Genomic DNA, 19,342 nt, shown 5'->3' with positions numbered 1-19,342 from the left:
CGAGGGAATAGCGGAATACTTCCAATTAAACGACACAGGGGAAGTGTATATGGAAACTGTATGGGATGCTGGGAAGGCCACCTGGAGGGGTGTGCTGATGAGAGAGGGGGCAAGGAAGAAGAGGGAAAGAGGCCTGGTAGAAGAGAAAATCTACAAGGAAATAGCAGAATGGGAGGAGGAGATGCATGCTGGTAGAGGGGGACACCGAGGAACTCAGAGGGAAGGTACTGGCTAAAAGGGCTGAGTTGAGGGCTCTGGGTATGGGAGAGACGCTATGGAAATTGAGATATTTGAAACAAAAATATTACAAAAAAGGTGATAAGGCAGACGCACTCCTGGCAGGTAGGCTCCAAGCCCCGAGGGGAGAAAGGTGGTTTGCAAAATTGGGGAGCCCGGAAGAGGGGGCGAGAGACAGGCATACACCGAATGGCATTGCGGAGGGAGTCGTGCAGTACTATGAAACACTATACGCTACCGAAGCAGAGGGAGTAGATGGGGAAGTTGGGACATACCTGAGCGAGGTCCATATGAACAAACTCACACCTCTAGAGATAGACCACTTAGTCTGATTACGGCAGAGGAGGTCCAATGTGCGATATCCCGCCTCCCGAGCGGGAAGGCCCCAGGAGAGGATGGATATACGATAGGGTTTTAGAAAAAATACTCTGGAACCCTGACACAACACCTGGTCAAAAAGTATAACCATATCCTGAGACAGGGGAGGCCCCGGCATCATTTAGTAAGGCCCAGATCTCGGTCATCCCCAAAGAGGGACGCGACCCGTAGCTCTGTTCTTCATACCAGCCTTTTTAAATGTGGACGAAAAGATTTTCACCCGCATCCTGGCAACGAGATTTGAAGAAAAACTACCACACGTAATACATCCCGATCAAATGGGATTCATAGCGGGTAGGCAGGGGCTGGACGCAATTAGGAAGACACTTGATCTAATGAAGCATGTAAGGTAGCAACCAGGGGAACAAGCAATCCTAGGTTTAGATGCCGAGAAGGCATTTGATAGGGTGGAGTGGGCCTTCCTTTTTGCAGTGTTGTGAAAAATAGGGGTAGGAGTTAAGATGTGCAGGGCAATTAGAGCGGTCTAGAAAGGACCAACTGCCAGAGTAATGGTTAACAGGGTCACGTTACGTGAAATCCGCCTGACTAGAGGTACTAGGCAGGGCTGCCCTCTTTCAGCCCTACGGTTCACCCTGGCAATGGAGCCCCTGGTGGATCGAATAAGGGGAAGACGATGGGATAGAGGGAATTGCAGTGGGGCAGCAGTAACATAAAATAAGCATGTACGCAGATGACATCCTTATGTACCATTCGAACACAGGGGACTCTCTACAGAGAGCACTTTGGGTGATAAAGGAATATGGAAAGGTGTCAGGCTTTAAGATAAATATTGGCAAATCAATTATCCTTCCCCTGGGTGAGGGCACACCAGAACAACTGCTGAGATGATTGGGCCTGGGGATACCAGTAGAAAGGGACTGCATGAAGTACCTAGGAATGCGAATACCGCAGCGGTTGGACAGAATATACAAATGTAACTTCCCCCCACTTATGCACAGACTAGCGGGTGAAACGGAACAATGGGAGAATCTAACAATCTCTTGGTTAGGACGGCTAAATGCTCTCTAGATGGAGATTCTTCCCAGAATATATTTATATCAAGCACTCCCAACAGAACTACTAGAGATATACTTTGGGGAATTGACAAGGAAAATACTCAGATTCTTACGGCAAGGGGGAAAGCAGGGTGTGGCCTATAAATTACTGATCCAGCTAAAGGAAAAGGGATGGGTGGGGCTTCCTGAGATGAGAACGTATTATAGAGCGGCCCAGTTCAGGGCCCTGATCCCTCACCTGCGTATGGACAAGGATAAACAATGGGTTGGGATAGAAAATTACAGTTTCCGCCCAGTCACCCTGGGGGAGTGGTTATGGGCACCGATGAGAGCAATGCCGAGGAGAATCCACTTGCACAAGATTCTGGGTCCACTATTGAAGTTATGGAGAGTTAGAAGAGAGATGGAAGGTGTCACAAACTGGCCCTCTCCACTAAGCCATATATGGGCACCACCCATACAAGATAACATACCGGACAATGGACAATTCCAGGACTGGTTTGAAGCAGGCCTAGAGAGGGTGGGGCAGGTTCTTAAGAAGGATGAATTTGTGGGGATAGCAGACCTGGAAGCAGCCCTGGGGGTGGGCAACCTATCGGTCTTTAAATACCTGCAACTGAAGGGGGTGCTAATGTCTGAAAGGTGGAAGCAGGAACTACAGAAGGGATCTGACACACACGGAGCGAGTGCTGGACACAGCGAAGGGCACTAGGGGTCTCATCTCAAAGTTGTACCAGGCCCTACTGGAGGCCAGAGGGGGTGAGGTATCTACACTTAAGGAGAGGTGGGAGAGAGACCTGGGTAGGGAGATAGACCCGGATCAATGGAGGATGTTATGCCTAAATGCCCACCGAACATCAGTGGCCTGCCAGTATAAGCATAAGGAAGAGAAATAGAGTCAACCGTGTAGGATAGGTAGGTCTAGGTAGGCAGGAAGCTAGTGTACAAAGACTAACTATTAAGGGTCACAAAATATTTCTGGTTTAGAAAACAAATTCAATTTATTCATGGAATTTGGACACATGTGTAGAAAGCATGTTTACAAAAGAAATAACACAAGAGAAAGACAACTTAGAACTGTCACATATGAACCTTTTTTGGTTTATAATTGGAGGTAAAACAAGTAAAAAACTGTTGTTAGCATCACAGTTGAATTAGGTGAGGGTTAATAGCATACGTGTATTGTATTTGTTCCAAATACTACTATTGGATTTAGTAGGATGATATTACAGTCGACACATATATTATGCAGGTGTTTCTAGTTCGGGGAAAAGTCAGCCTTCACTGGGTAGAGAATGATCACAGATGAAGGGTCCAAACCGTCATCAGGACATTGTTTGGGGCTGGAGAACGTCTATAGAGACAGGTGACACATAAGGAAGTGGGTGATTTATCAGAAGATGGGAATGACCATACAGAGTGAGTACTGTATCAAGGCTGCATACTAAACACATACCTATTTTGGATTCTCGGTTGAGCACGGACTTGTTGTCAAAGGCACCTTAAGCAGTGCGGACGTCTGTAGCAGGATGTCTACAGGGGAGGGGTAGCAGTTAGTTACCGTAATTGTATGACAAATCATATGAGACTGATAAGTAATCGTTTTAGGCATACCTTAGTTAGCAGGTATGTGGTCCAGCAATGGTGCTGGAACTTTTGCGCTGGCAGGTAATGCCGTGAGAATAGGGCCTGGATCAGGTGAGAAAGATGGCCATGATCGCTATTAGAAGAATAAATGGAGAAAGTTAGCTAAAAAGTCTAACTTTCTTAGACAGTATGACTGTTGAGTTAAAGTCGGAATAAAATTCTGCACAGCCAAAAGGGCTTCTAGTGTAGTGCAGGAGGCTGTCCAGGTGCCCGATGAGTGGACGACTATAAAGTCGACTAAAAAAGTGACATCGGTAAATCTTGCATGCATGGATCAGGTGGTGGCAGCATCTGGGAATGCGGAGTCAGTGTGGTATTTATTGTGCTGGTGCCTAGGTGACGTGGTGGCATAATATACCATAGGATTGCTGTATAAACTACACATGCTCAAGCTGCTATATAGGTGGCAATGGGACCCGGCAAGGTGGGGGAAAGTGCACTCGGGGCAGATCCTCACTGCTGGGGGAAATGTGGTCAAGTAGCAGATTATTGCCATATGTGATGGAACTGTGGAAAGGTACAACAGTACTGGAAAGAAGGACTGGAAAGAAGTGTTGGTCTGGATTAGGGACCTGGATGGGGTGGAAAGGAGGGTGGAACCACTACTGGTGTTATTCAGAACTGAAACGACAGATGAGAACTGGGTGAAACTACCGCATATGCCGCACTATCTCCTGCTGGCAGCTAGGGCATGTCTTGCAGGGGGATGGAAAAGGGAGAACCTCCCGAGAGAAAAGGAATGGGTTGCCAAGGTACTAGACCTATATAGAATGGAGGAGCTAACGAGACTGATACACAATCGATCACTGACGAGAGCCATGGAATGGCCTCCATTTCTCACAAATACGACCCAGAACATTTGCAAGAATGATAAGTGGCAGGTGACAAGTAAGTACAGGGTAATGAGAGTTGGACAGAGAAGAACTGGAATCGGTGCAATGCCAGTTGAACTTAGGGTGCAACCTCCCAGGCCATTGAACCTCAAGGTGTAATAGATAGGAACTGAGATCCCAGAGGGGCTAAAGTAAAGAAAAGAAGCGACTGCCCTAGAATGGCCGGAAAACAGTTGGGGTAAGGGAGGGGGGTGGGGAGAAAAGTCAAAACCCTGTTGGTGTCTAATAACATGATGATGCTTGCAGGACACCTGAGTTGAGTTGTAAATGTGCCGATGCCAATAAAATTGAATTTGAAAAAAAAATAATAATAAACTTGGTGGATTTTGAAGTTGCCTGTATTTTGTGGCATAGTTGCATTGGGGACACATTTTACTATGCTAAACAAGGACAGCACTACATAACATTGCAGTGATAATAAACCACCTAACACAAACATTTACTCCCAACAGTACTGCTTAAACCCCTTGGTCCAACACCTTTGTTCTTTTTCTCTGTTAGGAGCATAAAGATACACAAATCGTCTTTGGAATGAAATAGCCATTCACGTGAACTTGTGCATGGAATATAGAGTGCAGACAAAAGAAATTCCATCAGAACATGTTTCACGGAGCTTATCTGCCCCTTGGAGTGTCTCTTATTACCTCACCCCTTTAGGTAATTTATTGGAGATGGCAAGCTTGCCCACCTGGTAGCTGTACCTTAGGGCAAGGGATTTCTTTTTGCAGTTTGCAGTCCAGTTGCTGTTGAGTCGCAGTTTCCTGGTTTTCAAGTTATATTGCCCACTCTGTTGCTCCTGAAATGTCTTTGTGGATGCAAATGTCCAATGTGTCAGCAGAAGGGGTGCTTTTAGGGCAAAACACGCAGGCAATGGTGTGGCTAATCAAAAAGTGTGGACCCAAAACTAGCAGCCCAATATCTTTGCTGCCGTCTGAGTGGCGAGCAATGGCTGCAATGCCATTTTTCACCTGGGTTGTAGCCCTAATGCTCAACAAATACCCAGTCATGTGCCTGGATAGTGTCCTGGCCTCCTCAATGGTGTTTAGACAACACTCCAATCTGCAACCGCTTTGCAGAGAATAGACCAGGTTTAGCTAACTCCTACAGTAGTTGATTAACAGAGGATAGAACACATTTTGAAATTTGGCACACCCCATTCATTTGCTAGGCAGCCCATAACTTCTTTGTAAGGAGGCAATCCAACACCGGAATGCACAAATTCTGTTGCAACATTAACAAATGATACATTACTGTTGCTCCGAACAGTGTAAGGCGGTCAATATCAGGGTAAATCTTAATGCAGTACTCTCTTCCCAGGGGAAATACTTCTACCCATTTTCTACACATACATTCTTATCACTAACAAATCATTTTTCTTGATAGGGAGGCAACTTTAATAAACTCTAGCTGTAATACTACAAAAGAAACTTGTGGCCGAAAAATGTCTTTTTGGGGCTACCTGGCTCTTCCCAATGTTATAGGGCACACATACTAAACAGTTTATGAAAGGCAATCGTGAGTGGTCTTTAGTTGAGTGTTACTCAACACTGTATTAAGCTAATTTACACATCCTTCAGCACCTATATGAGACAGGCCATAAGCACAGGAGAACTTTAAAGGTAAATATATATATGTGGTAATTTCCATTTTCCCTCATCTTGCATATCTAGCCAATAAACACCTGCATATTTCCCAGTCCGTTTCCATTCCAAAAAACTCCTTCTCAGCAGGGGCCTTAACCTTAGTTTGCACTGTTTCAAGGGTATTATCAAATATTATATTCTCTGACTGCATCATGTGTGCAATATACATGTGCTAAATGATGCGATAACCTACAAGCATCAACAATGGTTTTGAACGTTGTATAACAATATTTGAACCCAATAATATCAGCTCATATCTAGTCAACCTGGCATTTGTCAGGTGCTGCGTTTTTGTTCTATCCAATAAAATCCCCACCGAGTCCGATGTGGAAGAAAAATATGCAGACCGTCTGGGGTTTTTTTCTTCCCGTTTTTGAGTTAGTACATATAACACAAACATAAATCAGGTGTGCATAAAAGCAGGTGAATTATATAAAGCAGATTTTTAAAACATCTAAACTCTTGCAGAGCAGCATTTCATGGCAAGGAAACTGGGGTGAGTTGCATGCAAATGTTTCAGCAAATCCATTCCCAATAGATTTAAAGCACATTTATCAGTGACAACAAGCTGAGCCATGCACGATATAGTACCTATACTGAACTGTACAGGATTAGATATTGGGCATTGGATTTTGGACTGGCCCTATGTTGTGCAGTCTATTGTGCTATAGTCATCTTCATAATGATTCCTAGCTGAATAGTGCTGGCCTCTCCTAGGGTGAAAATACCTATGATGTTGCATTAGTGCTATGGTTTTTAATTCCTTCATTTTCTTTTCCTTCTACCCTTTATCTTTGGCATGGATATTGGCATAATACCTAGTCACAGTCACAATCTGGGCAGCAGCTTGAGTTGGCCATGTAAACCCATACGTTTTTATATCATTCTTTAGGTGTGGTAACAATCTTTCTACAAAATGTGAACAAAAAGCTTTGTCCCTCTGCCATAGCCATGTCCATGTCCATTCCAATAAACAAGGTAAAAGCTTCTTTTCGTGCAAAATATTTTTCAACTGACTCCCCTTCTTCCTGTCTGCAAATGGCCCGGTTAGGTACGATATTCGAAATGCAGGTCGTGGTCATGAACAACATTAAATTGTCTGCCCCACCATCCGAGTCCATCAACAAGATACTGGCATCCCCGCCACATAAAAGCAACAGCAACCCCTTCTACTATAGATACTAATATGAGTTCCCACATGAAGGTACATGCCCTGTGCTGGGACAACAATGTGAGGTGTGTGGGCCAGAGAACCAGTTTAAGGCCATGTGCTGCTTGTCCCGCAGCCAAGCACAAGGGCAAGGTGTAAGTGCCCTGATGCCCCGGACAAAGGAGAAGACAAGCTCCTATCAGATGGGACTGCGACGCCTTATGAACCCTTGCATAGACGACAAAAAGAAAGGAAGGTGGAGGGGCGCCATCATCAGAAAGCTAAGCCAGAATGGCGTTCTCTCCGCTCATTCATTTCTCGACCTCAGAGGAGACCCAAATGTTTGCTACCTAGTGGAACAATCTGCATCGGACAGTGGCTCCAGCTATTCATATGTAGAAGAAGCAAAGAAAAAGAGTGGCTTCAGACATTCAGCCGCAGACGAATCAAGGAAAAAAGGGTTACCTATACGCTCTGGGAAACCCCTCAGCCAAGGAGCAGCTGAATGGGCTGCCAGCCGAGTTCCTAGTGGATACTGGGGCAACTGTCAACGCCATCAGTGAAGAGGTCTGTGTGATGCTGGAAATGCATTGGAGGGACAGGGACTCCCTGTCCTTGTCCTGTAGTCCTTTTTCATATGTGTTCTGTATTGTTTGCTGCCAAGGAGTCCATGTGGGACTCCTGGCAGTGCAGCTCTTCCTATTTTTGGTTTGGTGTACAGACCCTTGGGATACCCTTATTGCGCCCATGGGTGGGAGTACAACCCTGTGCCCCTAGTGTATGTTTGTGGCCCACATAGCAGGGTACAGGCTGGTGGCAGCTCCATGCTGAATTTGACAGGAGCTCTGAGTATTCTCCATTTTGGGGATACCCAGGGCCTGCCATTGGAATCAGTTGATTAGTGATAGGAAACAGGATCGGCCCTGTGACCTCTTTCTTTCTATTGCCTGTTACCTTGTTTTTACCAAAGTCCTGGGAAGCACTGCCTCTGTCCCTTCCCCCTGACTGGCTGTTGGGTGGAAGTTCCATATATGGTATTTTGGGGAAGTCCAGGCCAGACTAACTGGAGCCTTCCCAGTGACTGTATGTTGTGGGTACACCCTTGGGGTTGGACCTGGGCGAATGGAATGGATGACCAATATGCACTTCTTGTTATGGGTGTCTAGTTTCTGGTATACAAGACAGACAGCCCGCCCGAAACTGGTATGATTGCAATATGTAGTGCTGAATGGCTGGGTACTTGTCCCAATACACATTCCTTGTTGTGAATGTCTGAGAGGGAGGAGAAAGGCCTGAATGCACTGTAAGCCTGCTTGGCTGCCTGACTGCTGAATGCCCTTCTGAGTGATTGGTTGCCTGAGTGTGACCCAGCAGAATGAATGAGAGACAGAACAGTGTATATGGGGGCGTCTCACTGCTAGAAATCGTTCAGAAGCTGAAGTCGAAACTGATGCTCGATCTCGACTGCCGAGCCCGAAGAAGAAGGTTGACTGCTGTTACCTTCACCACAATCTGAAAGCCGCTGTGACGTTGAGACTGATCCGAGAGAGGACCTGGCTAGAAGACCTCTTCCTGAGCAACGAGGGACCCTCGTGCACTGCTAACCTTCGCTGAAGGTCCCTGGAAGTCAGATCCCCTAACAGGCTGCCAACCGGAGACGGGGACTGCCGAGGAGAATGAAGAGAAGCACCGGACAGCCGTCCACCGTCGTCGACCCGGGTTCGCAGGTTTGCTATAACTGCTGGAGGCCCGTCGAAGCTGTGCTGCCCAGAAGCGGGGACTGCTTGACGCCATGCCGCCGACGACTAGAGCTGCAACTCTCCACCTGATTAAGACACTTTGAATCCCAGGACGCTCTCGCCTGCACCGTTGACCAATTTGTCCCGCCAGAGAAAGTCGAGGCCGCCGCCAAACCGAGGAGCATCCGCTGGTGGGTTTCCTGCCACCCGAAGACCGCAGAGACGCTGGACAACTAGAAGCCCTTGCTGGGCCAAAGTTCTTCAGTGACTCTTTGCGGCAACGAATGATCACCGGTTGAGGTGCACCACATGCCTCATCCCCGCAGACCGCCAGGACCGAAGCTGCTGCCTCGACGTCGTTCATCATTTCTTCGAGGGATTTCGACAATCCGTGGCTCCTGCCTTAAAGGGAGCCGCTCACAAAGGATCCATCGAGGACCAGACATCGAAATCTACTATTCCGGGTACATTGGGGTGGTAGAACTAGTTTAGAAGGAAATAAGACTCATAGAAACAATATATGGACTGGGCTTGTATTATAGGTTTATTTACAGTTTGCCCAGGTGGGGGGGGGATTCTCACACAGAACTGTGTCTAGGTAAACGGGGCCAGCATTGTGTCTATTGTTTTAACCAACCTGCTTTCCTCCTAGGTCTATTGTTGGTTCACATTATTAACTGATTTGTACGACATTTGAACTGAGTACAGTTAATGCATTTTAAAAGGAATCCCAGTATAATTGTGGTACCACTTAGAACTGTATATATTTACCATTTTAAATTAACCTGAGCACAAAGTGTGTTATTGTGATTGTGTATATAACTGTGAACCTTATTTATATAAAGACTGTGTTATCACTAACATAGTGTGTGGACCTTCCTTTGTGGGTGCTTGGGGACTATTATTCATCTTGTGAATGGGAATGGGGCTCAGATTTTCTCCAAGCTCGACCTGAATATGGGATACCACCAGCTACAGCTGTGTGAGGAATCCAGATACATAACAACTTTCGTCACCCATCTAGGACACTGCAGATACAAGCACCTCAGCTTTGGGGGGATCCTCGGCCACTGAGATCTTTCAGGCTGAAATATATAACGTCATCAAACACATTCTCAGCTGCCTGAACTATAGTGACGATATATATATTGGTATTCGGAAAGGATCAGGACCACCACAACAACACTTTGGCGAGGGTGTGCATGGCACTAGAAACTGCTCACCACACCTCGATAAGGAAAAATGTGAGTTCAGAAAGGGGCTGTGCAGTTCCTTGGACACGTGTTCTCAGCCCGGGGCATGACTCCAGACCCAGAGAAAGTGGCCGCTCTAAACAACACTGCACCACACACCAACAGATCAGGTCTACGCTCCTTTTTGGGGTTGGTGAGCTATCGCCCGTTGCATAGAGAATTTTGCATCGGTGAGCGAACCCCTTCAAGCGCTTAGAAAGAAACAGGTTGCATTTGTGTGGTCCGAGGTCTGCCAGGAGGCTTTCCAGATAATTTGTCAGCAGACAACGTGGTCTACTTCACACGGCCAGAGACACTATGTTCACTGTCGACGCAAGCTTGGTAGGTTTAGGCACCATATTGGCCCAAGTCCGGAATTGCCTGACAAATGGCACATTGTTTCATACACCAGTAGGAGCCTTTCCAAGGCAGAGCAGGCCTACTTTCAGGCCGAGAAGGAAGGGTTGCCCGTGGCGTGGGCCTGTGACCATTTTCACCTGTTCCTGTATGAAAAGCCATTCACAATTGTGAAGACCACCAGACCCCCCTGTTCATCTATGGAAATCCCCAGGCCAAAATGCCACCCAGGATTGCTAGATGGGGACTACGTTTACAAGACTATCGCTTTTGCATTATACACTGGGCCAGTAAAGAAGAAAATCCTGCAGACTTCCTGTCTCTCCTTCCGGTCTCCTCTGCAGAGACAGGTCAGACAATTGTGGACCAGTACATTTACTACGTGGTCCAGGCATCAGCACAAAAAGGAGTTGACATCAACCAGATCATTCAGGAGTCAGAGAACGACCAGGTAGTCCTGATCCTTCCTGCAGTGCCTGAGGTCAGGAAGGTGGAAACAACAAAACAGGCAGGAGGGGGGGGGGGAAGAGTGTGCCTGCCTGGGAGGTACAATGAGACACTGAAAGGCTGCCGCTTGTCAGGAATGAGTTAACGTGGACAGAGAAAGGTTTGTTGTTAAAAGGGACCAAGTTATTCATACCTCATACCCTAAGGAGGATACTAGAACTTGCACATGAAGGGCATAGAGACATAGCATCAACAAAGCGACTTCTGCAACAGAGGGTTTGGTTCCCCCACCTGGATGGTCAAGTCGAAGCGCTCCTTAAAGACTGTTCCAAGTGCACCGTCATTAACCTGCATACCAGACACAAACCTTTGCAAATGACAGAACTACCAGAGAAGGCATGGGACCAAATTGCCGTTGACTTTTTGGGGCCAATAGATGGGTGTGATTACGTACCTGTAGCCATGGACAAATACTCTAGATACCCAGAAATACAGCTGGTCTCCTCCACAGCTGCGTATCACAGCATCCCTGCTCTCAAAAGGATGTTCATGGCTTAGGGGGTCCTGAACAGTGAAGTTCAACAATGGGCCCCCTTTCACAGGCCAAGACTTCTGGACTTTTGCTAGGGACAGACTTCAGACTCATTGAAGAAATTGACTAAATGTTAACTGTTTAAAAAGGGGGGAGGTTGTGGTGTCTTTAAATTCATGACCCATATCACGTGGGTGGGGAGGCTGCCAGGTGGAAAAGGTGGGGTTAATGTTATGCTGGAGGCAAGAGAGTAAAGTCACTTTGACTACACACTGTTGTGTCCGAACTTGATTCCAAGATACTGAATGGGAGCAGGAGCTGGAAGCGCTGCATGGGAGCAGGGGATGGAAGCCAATGGTGCAGCATGTTTCCTGGCCCTGTGCAAACACGATAGTATTCGATTTATAGTGGTAAAATTCATAACTACACGTCCCAGCATGTACTGACAAACAGGACCAGAATCGTATCTTAATAAGGGAATGGGTGTGAAGTATGTGAAACAAAAATGTAACTCTGCTTTCAGAAGGCACAATTAGCTTACACATGCTGGCATAGATTGGCGAACCAAACAACGGTCAATTTAAAATTACAAGGCTGAGTAAATGTGGTCAAAAAGGTCAAAATTCAAGTTTATTTGGATTAAAAATCCATCAATCATTATACAGGATTATAAACCTCACATTTGCAGTTAAAACATCAATCCAATTGATACAATTAAAATAGAATAAAAATCAACATAGTTAATCCAACATATTGTTCCCAGATAGTAACTGCTTTCGCCATGTGAGCACATTCTCAATATATAAGTAAACACATTGCACAATAGAGAAATCCTGGACTGATAAGAGAAGCCTGACAGTCATTGTTAGGAAAGATTTCTTAATTGTGGGTAATTTTCCTTCCATGTGGCAACCCCTAAACTTTTTGCTGTTGTTTTCACCATGATCTAGACTTTGCCAGAGAAGTGCAGCCTTCTGCTGCACTCCTCTGGGCTTTCGCTCCATTCTTACGGGGAAACTGACATGCCCTTAAGACAGTCAGTACCGGGAAACGCTGTTTTCCGTAGTTTCTTTATCATGTTGCAGCTTTCGCGCAACATGGCACAAGAGGGCACTGTAAGATAAGTTACTGCTCTCTTGGGTCTCTAGTCTTCTACAGGCCCTAGATACTCTCTTTGGATTGTAAATGAACAGTGCAAGTGAATCACAGACGGGATTGGTGGCAACAATCGTTTCTTGTGTTTTTGAGCTCCTTTTGGCGTTTTAAGCGCGTTTTTCGCGCTTAGCCCAAAATGGTGGCCTGGCTTCCAAAATGGCCAGACCACGAGGCTCTTTGTCATGTCCGCTGACCATCTTGCCCCCTTCACCTCCCCCAGGTCGAGCCGACCTGGGGCCTTCCTTATTTGGGCATGTACTTTCCCGCGAAACACAGATGCTTTCCCGGGCTTCTACAGGCCTGTGTGTGCCTCCAAGATGGGGGCTGGGATGTCTGGTCCCAATACACATCCTGGGCTCCAGAGAGTCTAGGGTGGTGTGAATGCCTGGGACCCCCATGGTCCGTGATAGGTCCACGTATGGTGTGAGTGTTGATGAGCGGATCTCCCATTGGGTCCCCTCCGTTTTGGCGCGAAGGGAACCGTGGATAAGAGGGGGCTGGAAACGCCACTACCAGGTCGATCTCCTGAGTTCTCACGAACAAAGGAATACAGGAGCCAAGTATCCTGCAACCACGAGGCTGAACCGAGGAATCGTTGGTGACCCGCTGAAAGACTGCTCCTCTGCACTGCTGTCGCTTTGTGAAACCCTTTCTACCTCGGATCGAACGAGAAGGCCTGTACTGGTACTTCGACCCTTGGAATAGCGGGGACAGCTATTCTCGGCATCTTCACCATCTCCTGCACGTAAGCCTTCGGAAGTGTCTCTGGGCCATCCAGCAGACTGACCAGCCTACCCAGGAGCCTTGCTCTGTAACCGCCGTCAGGTTGTGTTGTATTACGAGTCCTTGTCACTCTCACACGATTCGTATACTTGGCATTCCCAGGTCTGAAGTGAGTAGTGTACATTTGGCTGAAATACACATGGCCGCTCCGTTGCCCTGCTGTGGTAACAAACTGTGCGGGTTCACTGCGTTTGGGACGTCGTCAACTCAACTTCTGCTGCTGCGGAATCTACACAACGACGAGACGTCCCCTGCTCCTATCTAAACCTGCCCGCACTGAAACTGACGCGGAGAAGCCTGGGTCTGCTTGCATCGGGGACCGGTGAGTAGCATCGCTAGGAACTGGTCGCCCTCCTGCAGGAGCCCATAGCTTTTCCCCGCTCTGTCTAACAGCACGCCTTTCCGTACTCGCGCTCTGCTTCTGCCCACAGTGGAGGCTGCGCTTGAGTCGCGGAGCTCTGTTCATTTTCATTTGTTCACCGAACTAAACTGCCCGATTCCCTCGAAGAGACTCCCCTTTTTGCCCGTTGACACCAGCGTGTGCAGGTAATTTTGAGCACAAGGCTCCACTCTTCGTAGGGCTTGGACTTCCTTTTAGTTAGGGGCCTCTGAAGGCGGACTGGGTCTAATTATTATTCGCACTGCCTGTTTTCCTCCCCATCTAGGTGGTCTACACATTTCGTGCGTCTAACTTGTTAGACTCGTTTGTATATATATTGTATTGGTTTGGTATGTGTTGGTTTACTGGAGTTATATTGTGATTTCTCGCTACGGTCAATGTTACAAAGGCCTTGTAATAAATGTGTATATATTTTTAATATAACACCTGCTTGGAGTAATTTGTAAGTGACCTTGCTTTGTGTGCTCATTGCGGGCTTTCAGTCACCCTCACCCCTCTTGAGACCTAGTCTTGACCGCCGCGATCGCTACCCTGATTGGTCTGGCTTGTCCAGAGGTTCCCCTGTTCCAAGAAACTAGGCTGGCCTTCTGAACCTCTGCCCCTCCAGGACAGAGTTCAGAAATCCGTCTTAACAGTCATTTAGGCTTGTTACACTCCGCAGGCCCTCAATGAGGGCATAAGGAATTTCTTCCTGAGAGTCTTGAAGGCCGGGCAAAAAAAAAAAAAAAAAAAAAAGCGTAAAATGTAGATCATTAGCCTCATCCCTTAAGCATAGAGATTTCTTATTCTGCGCTTTTGGCTCCGCTATAATCTGGGAACAAAAAATTGGTTCTAAAGCATAGCATGACTGCCCTTCTCCTTGGCTGTGAACATGTGCATGGAGGAGCCTGTTGCATTTGCAGTGCTAATTACATTTGTGTGGTAAAATGTAACGCTTTGTTTCCCCCCTCTTCATTGTCCCACCTGGCTTTATCCCAGACCTTCAAGAAATCGGTTACCACCTGCTTTCTTTCAGAGTTACCAATGTCCAGTTTGTTACTAAGAAAGCGTCCATGGCCAAGTGAACACAAGACGGATTTGATGTAATAATTTAACCACGGAAATGAACTTCTTACACTCGAAGACTGTCTTTCAGTAGACGTTTTGAGAGGGAGATGAGTATATCCCCAGAGCCGAAGCTAATAAATGAGCGGTTGTACAGTTATCACAACTTCAATGTTGGTCAGCCTGCATTCCTCGTGCAACAAAAACCACGGGAAACCCTAATGGACAACCATGATTTTCCTCAAGTGCTTATTTTCGGTGATCTGAATCATTTTGTTTTGATCGTGTGAGTTGGGTAAGAATTGCTCTGGTGATGAGCTAAAGTTAACATACATGGGAGGGGGCATTGCATTTAATGAAACAATGAGAAATGTATTGCGGTATGGATAAAATGTGCAAATATTGTTTACGAAAAAAGTTTGGATGACAAGTTGTGTAGTGTCCCTTTAAAATGCTACAAGTATTTATCTCTTTAACGCTTTCCACACCCTGTTTGTGGCCAGAAGGGTACTAATTACACACACCATGGCTGCAAGCCCACACAGAATGCAAAACGATTAAAAAAAACACACACACAGGCTACACTTTAAAGACTGAAGACTCGGTGCAGTTTCCGACCTACATCTCGTGTGCTCTCTAGATTACACATCATTCTCAGTACACAATAGTTAGCGGTGCAATGCTCAGTCTAGTTCCAGGCTTTCAACTATAATACAATTGATGTAAAACAGGCGAACAAACAGATTTTTTTTTTTTTGCAAAAGGTAACGACATTTCTCATCTGGGACTAAATGCCGGGAGCTGGCGCGTATGATCTGATGCATGTGGGCTGTTCCTGTAGCCAGGGCTGATGGTTGCTGGGGTAGCACAACGCATAGCAAATAGAAAAACGAAAGAACATTTGGGACTAAAGGCATGCTTTTTTTTCGTTACCTTGTAGATTTTGGACTCGGATGTCGCTTATCTGTCCAATGAGCTCCTCCCGCTGGAACCAGTCCCATTCGTGCCCAGCCATGGGGGCTCTCCGGGTTGCAAAACAAAACCAAGAATGTTTGACACCGAGAGGGGCGGCTTCGGGGAGAGCGTGGCGCCAGGCGTCTGGTCCCCAGGGGAAGGAGGCGGGGAGCGGCTTTCCCTGATCAGAGAGGAGTCGCGGCCCCGGGAGAGTTCACACTGGCACAGCACTCTCTGCCATCACGGAAGGTCGGAGGAGCGAGGCAGTCTCAGAAACCGCATGAAGTGGAGTGAGAGGGCAAGAGACGAGCGGCTGAAAGCAGAGGCAACGGGGGCAGGAGGTTAAGGGGCGATTACAGCATCGGTGCGTAGACTGGCATTAACAGTGGACTGGGGAAAGAGAGCTGAGCTCAAGAATGGGCAGAGCAGAGGGCGAGGGCTGGTCCTTGCGGTCAGGCTGTGTCTTTCATGAAAAGATGGAACTAGCAGGGAGAGGCTTACTGCAGATAGGGCCAGGTGGGGTGAAGGGCTCCTGGAAAGTTTAGAAAGAGAACACCGGGGCCCTTGAAGGCAGTAAGTGAGTGAAGCCAGTTGGATTTGTTTACAAGAGATCCGGGAACACATGCCTTATTACAGCAGAGGGGGGCAAGAGTAGGGCGGAAAGGAGATGCTGCGTCTTAAATCTGGAAGGAGAGGTCACGAACATGCTGGGGCTTCATCTAGTACCTGAGCCATTTAAGGCAGGGAGGGCCCGAATACAGGAGGAATACAGTACTGAAAGAGGGAGACAGACTAGGGAGAGCGTGTGGATATTGCTCGTGCAAGGGAAAGAGCCGGATAGTGGCAGCACATGCTGCCCAAACAGAAGGCTAGAGCATTGCGTGAGTAGGTCTGCGAGGACCACCAACCCTGCAAGAGAAACAGCCGGGATGGTACGGAGAAACTGGAAGAGGAGGTGCGGGTGCAAAATGAGGGATTTAGAAAGGGAGCAGAGAAAGAGAACAGAAAACGCGAGCGGGGCCACCACTCTGTTACCTTTAGGATATCAGGGATAGTGTGAAAAATAGGGCACTACTTTCCAGGGAACAGGAAGGCTCGGAAAGGGGAAATGCTTTTTTTTTAATGGAGAAGGAAAGTGATTAGTTGGTTACAGGAGTGTGTGAGCTCTCACCCCTCGGACCCATGTGGACGCGGAAACCCCCTTTCCACCGCTGAAAGGTGCAGTAAGGGATAAGCACGCACTGATCGAAGAGGGGCAGTTTCCAGCGATTGAGAGATCCACTGAGCTGCGCAGGATATCTGAGAACTCCGCTTCCTATAACTGCAGGACTCCCCCGCACATTGTGATGCTGCCTGTGTGACCTGCACACCTGGTCTGCTGACGCAGCTCTGTTTACACGAGCTACAGCCTGGGCGTGGCCAGGAAGTCAGACAACTGGCGAAACGTAAGGTGTATAAAGCAAAACCGGGCTAAAGAGAGTTGCTGCAGGCACTTCCCTCATAGACTCTAGGCACTCCCTCCGAAGACAGCAAACAGAACCCTAACACAAAGAATGCACTCGGAACATGTCCACAATACCCAAGACTGTCATTAGACATTGCCTGCGGAAATCAGATGACCCCGAACAGCAAATTACACAAAGCAGAGCTAACCGTCTAAAAATAGTCTATAGAACCCTACAAGAAATTACACACTACGAGGGTAATTCATGGAATGAATGTGTGCCGAAAACGGGGCCCCAAGCATGAAAATTGCAGCTCACGTGTGCGAAACCCACGCAAGCACCCGTTTCCCGATTTATGGAAGGCGCTGTAGGTGGCTTACCTGGGACCTGCTCCGAATCCACGTGTGGCGCAAAAGTCATTGCGACATCCCGAAGGCTGTGCGTGAGACACCCAGTGAAGGCACACACCTCCCAGCGCACACACCTAAAAAGGGGGCGGATCACGCGGAATAGGGAACAACATGCGAAAATGTGGGCGTTACGGGGAAGTACTGCTGCAAAATCCTCATAATGTCCACACGCGCGCTAATAACACGTATTCATGGAATCGAACAGAGGAAACCCGCACGCCCCAAAAGACGCGCTAAGCCGGAAACATGTACGCCAGGCGAAAGCTTGTGTTAGCGCCCCTGCACAGCATAAAAGTGCATTCAAACAACAAACAAGCTCATACCGCTACGATGAATGTACCCTTCCTCGCAGCGGTGGTCGTGGGACACCGCAGGAGGAGGAGGATAGGTAGGCCCTGCATTTTTCTACCCAGGACCAGCCTTTTTGGGATGCCTGATGACCAGGTCTATGGGAGGTACAGGTTTCCAACCCATGTCATCCAAGACCTGGTTGCTGAGTGGGAGGATGACCTCACATCACCCACCCTGTGCTCACAAGCACTGAGCCCCTTGGAAAAGGTGCTCAATGTACTGCATTTTTTGGCCACTGGGTCATTTTAGCGGACAACTGCCATCGTCAGGAGCATTTCACAGGCCACGCATTCACGCTGCCTACACCAGGTGTTGGCAATCATGACTTCACGCCCCTCAGTCCGCAGGCACATATACATGCCCAGAACACCCGCAGAAAGGCAGGCAGTGGTTCAGAACTTTTACAGGGTGGCACACTTCCCCAAAGTGCTTGGTGCCATTGATTGCACCCATGTGGCTCTACGTCCACCTAGGGCCACTGAGCACATCTATCGCATCCGCAAGCACTGGCATTCCATCAACGTGCAGGTGGTATGCTATGCCAAGGGAATAATCACCTCTGTCTACGCAAGCTTTCCAGGATCCGCCCATGATAGTTTCATATTCAGAATGTCACCCCTAAACCGGGACCTGGAAGCTGGGAGGCATGGTGACACATGGCTCATTGGTGAGTAGAAATGCCTGTGCACATGCATGCATGTCACACACAGAGAAATGGAGAAACCCAACTAATCACAACCATTATCACCTCACCAGGGGACAGTGCCTACCCTCTGAGCACCTACATGATGACGCCAATATGGAACCCCACCACACCACCCCAGGTAAGATACAACGCTGCCCATTGCAACCCGGGGCATAGTGGAGCGCACATTCGGAGTGCTGAAGTCAAGTTTCCGCTCCCTTGACCGCTCTGGTGGCCAGCTACTATATGCACCCCCAGTAGTTTGCAGCATCATTGTGGCAGCATGTGTCCTGCACAAAGTTGCAAGCCGGTAGGGCGTACCGGTGGACATGGTGGTGCCCCCACAGCCCCAACCACACGCACGGGCATGTTGGGCATGTCTTTGGGTGCATGCATGCGTGCTTCTGTGAATAACATGCCATGGGGCCTGTACTGGGAAGTGGGGTCAATGGATGGGTGTGGAGTTGCACTGCGGGGGGGGCAGCGTGGGGTGGCCTTTGGGTGGATATTTGCTACATGATTTTATGTTGTCAAAATGTGTTGGTTGTGAGGACCTGAGTGCCATATGGGCTGCCTGCGGGGCATGGAGAGGGGTGTTGGGGGGGGTCCCCTGTGGTGTGGGCTGCCTGCAGGGCATGGTCACGGGTGATGAGTTGGCTGCAGGGCATGGTCACGGGTGATGGGTTGGCTGCGGGGCATGGTCACAGGTGTTGGGGGGTACAATGTGGTGTTGGCTGCCTGCGGGGCATGCTCAGGGGTGATGGGTGGTGCCCTGTGGTTTGGGCTGCCTGCGCGGCATGGTCAGGGGTGATGGGTGGTCCCCTGTGGCGTGGGCTGCCTGCAG

The 19,342-nt window shown here is 48.1% G+C and overlaps 1 protein-coding gene across 2 annotated transcripts in view; it reads right to left on the bottom strand.

Annotated features, from left to right (window-relative positions):
- CLMN (calmin) overlaps positions 1–17,005 on the bottom strand; it is a 2,282,147-nt gene extending 2,265,142 nt beyond the window's left edge. The window contains exons 1-2 of one of the 2 annotated variants that reach the window (XM_069637682.1): positions 16,779–16,995; positions 15,587–15,920 (exon numbers count right to left, since the gene is read on the bottom strand). In XM_069637682.1, coding sequence (XP_069493783.1) covers positions 15,587–15,668 — 82 coding nt within the window. In that variant the 5' untranslated portion in view covers positions 15,669–15,920; positions 16,779–16,995. Of the gene's footprint in view, positions 1–15,586 lie in introns of both variants that reach the window. The other variant, XR_011283770.1, reaches the window with a different exon arrangement.
- Between the last annotated feature and the right edge of the window lie 2,337 nt (positions 17,006–19,342).

Source organism: Ambystoma mexicanum, chromosome 14 (genome assembly GCF_040938575.1).
Source record: "Ambystoma mexicanum isolate Mex_15411 chromosome 14, UKY_AmexF1_1, whole genome shotgun sequence".
Lineage (NCBI taxonomy): Eukaryota > Metazoa > Chordata > Amphibia > Caudata > Ambystomatidae > Ambystoma > Ambystoma mexicanum.
Note: the sequence above shows the minus strand (reverse complement) of the source record. Positions and strands in the feature narration are given on the sequence as shown.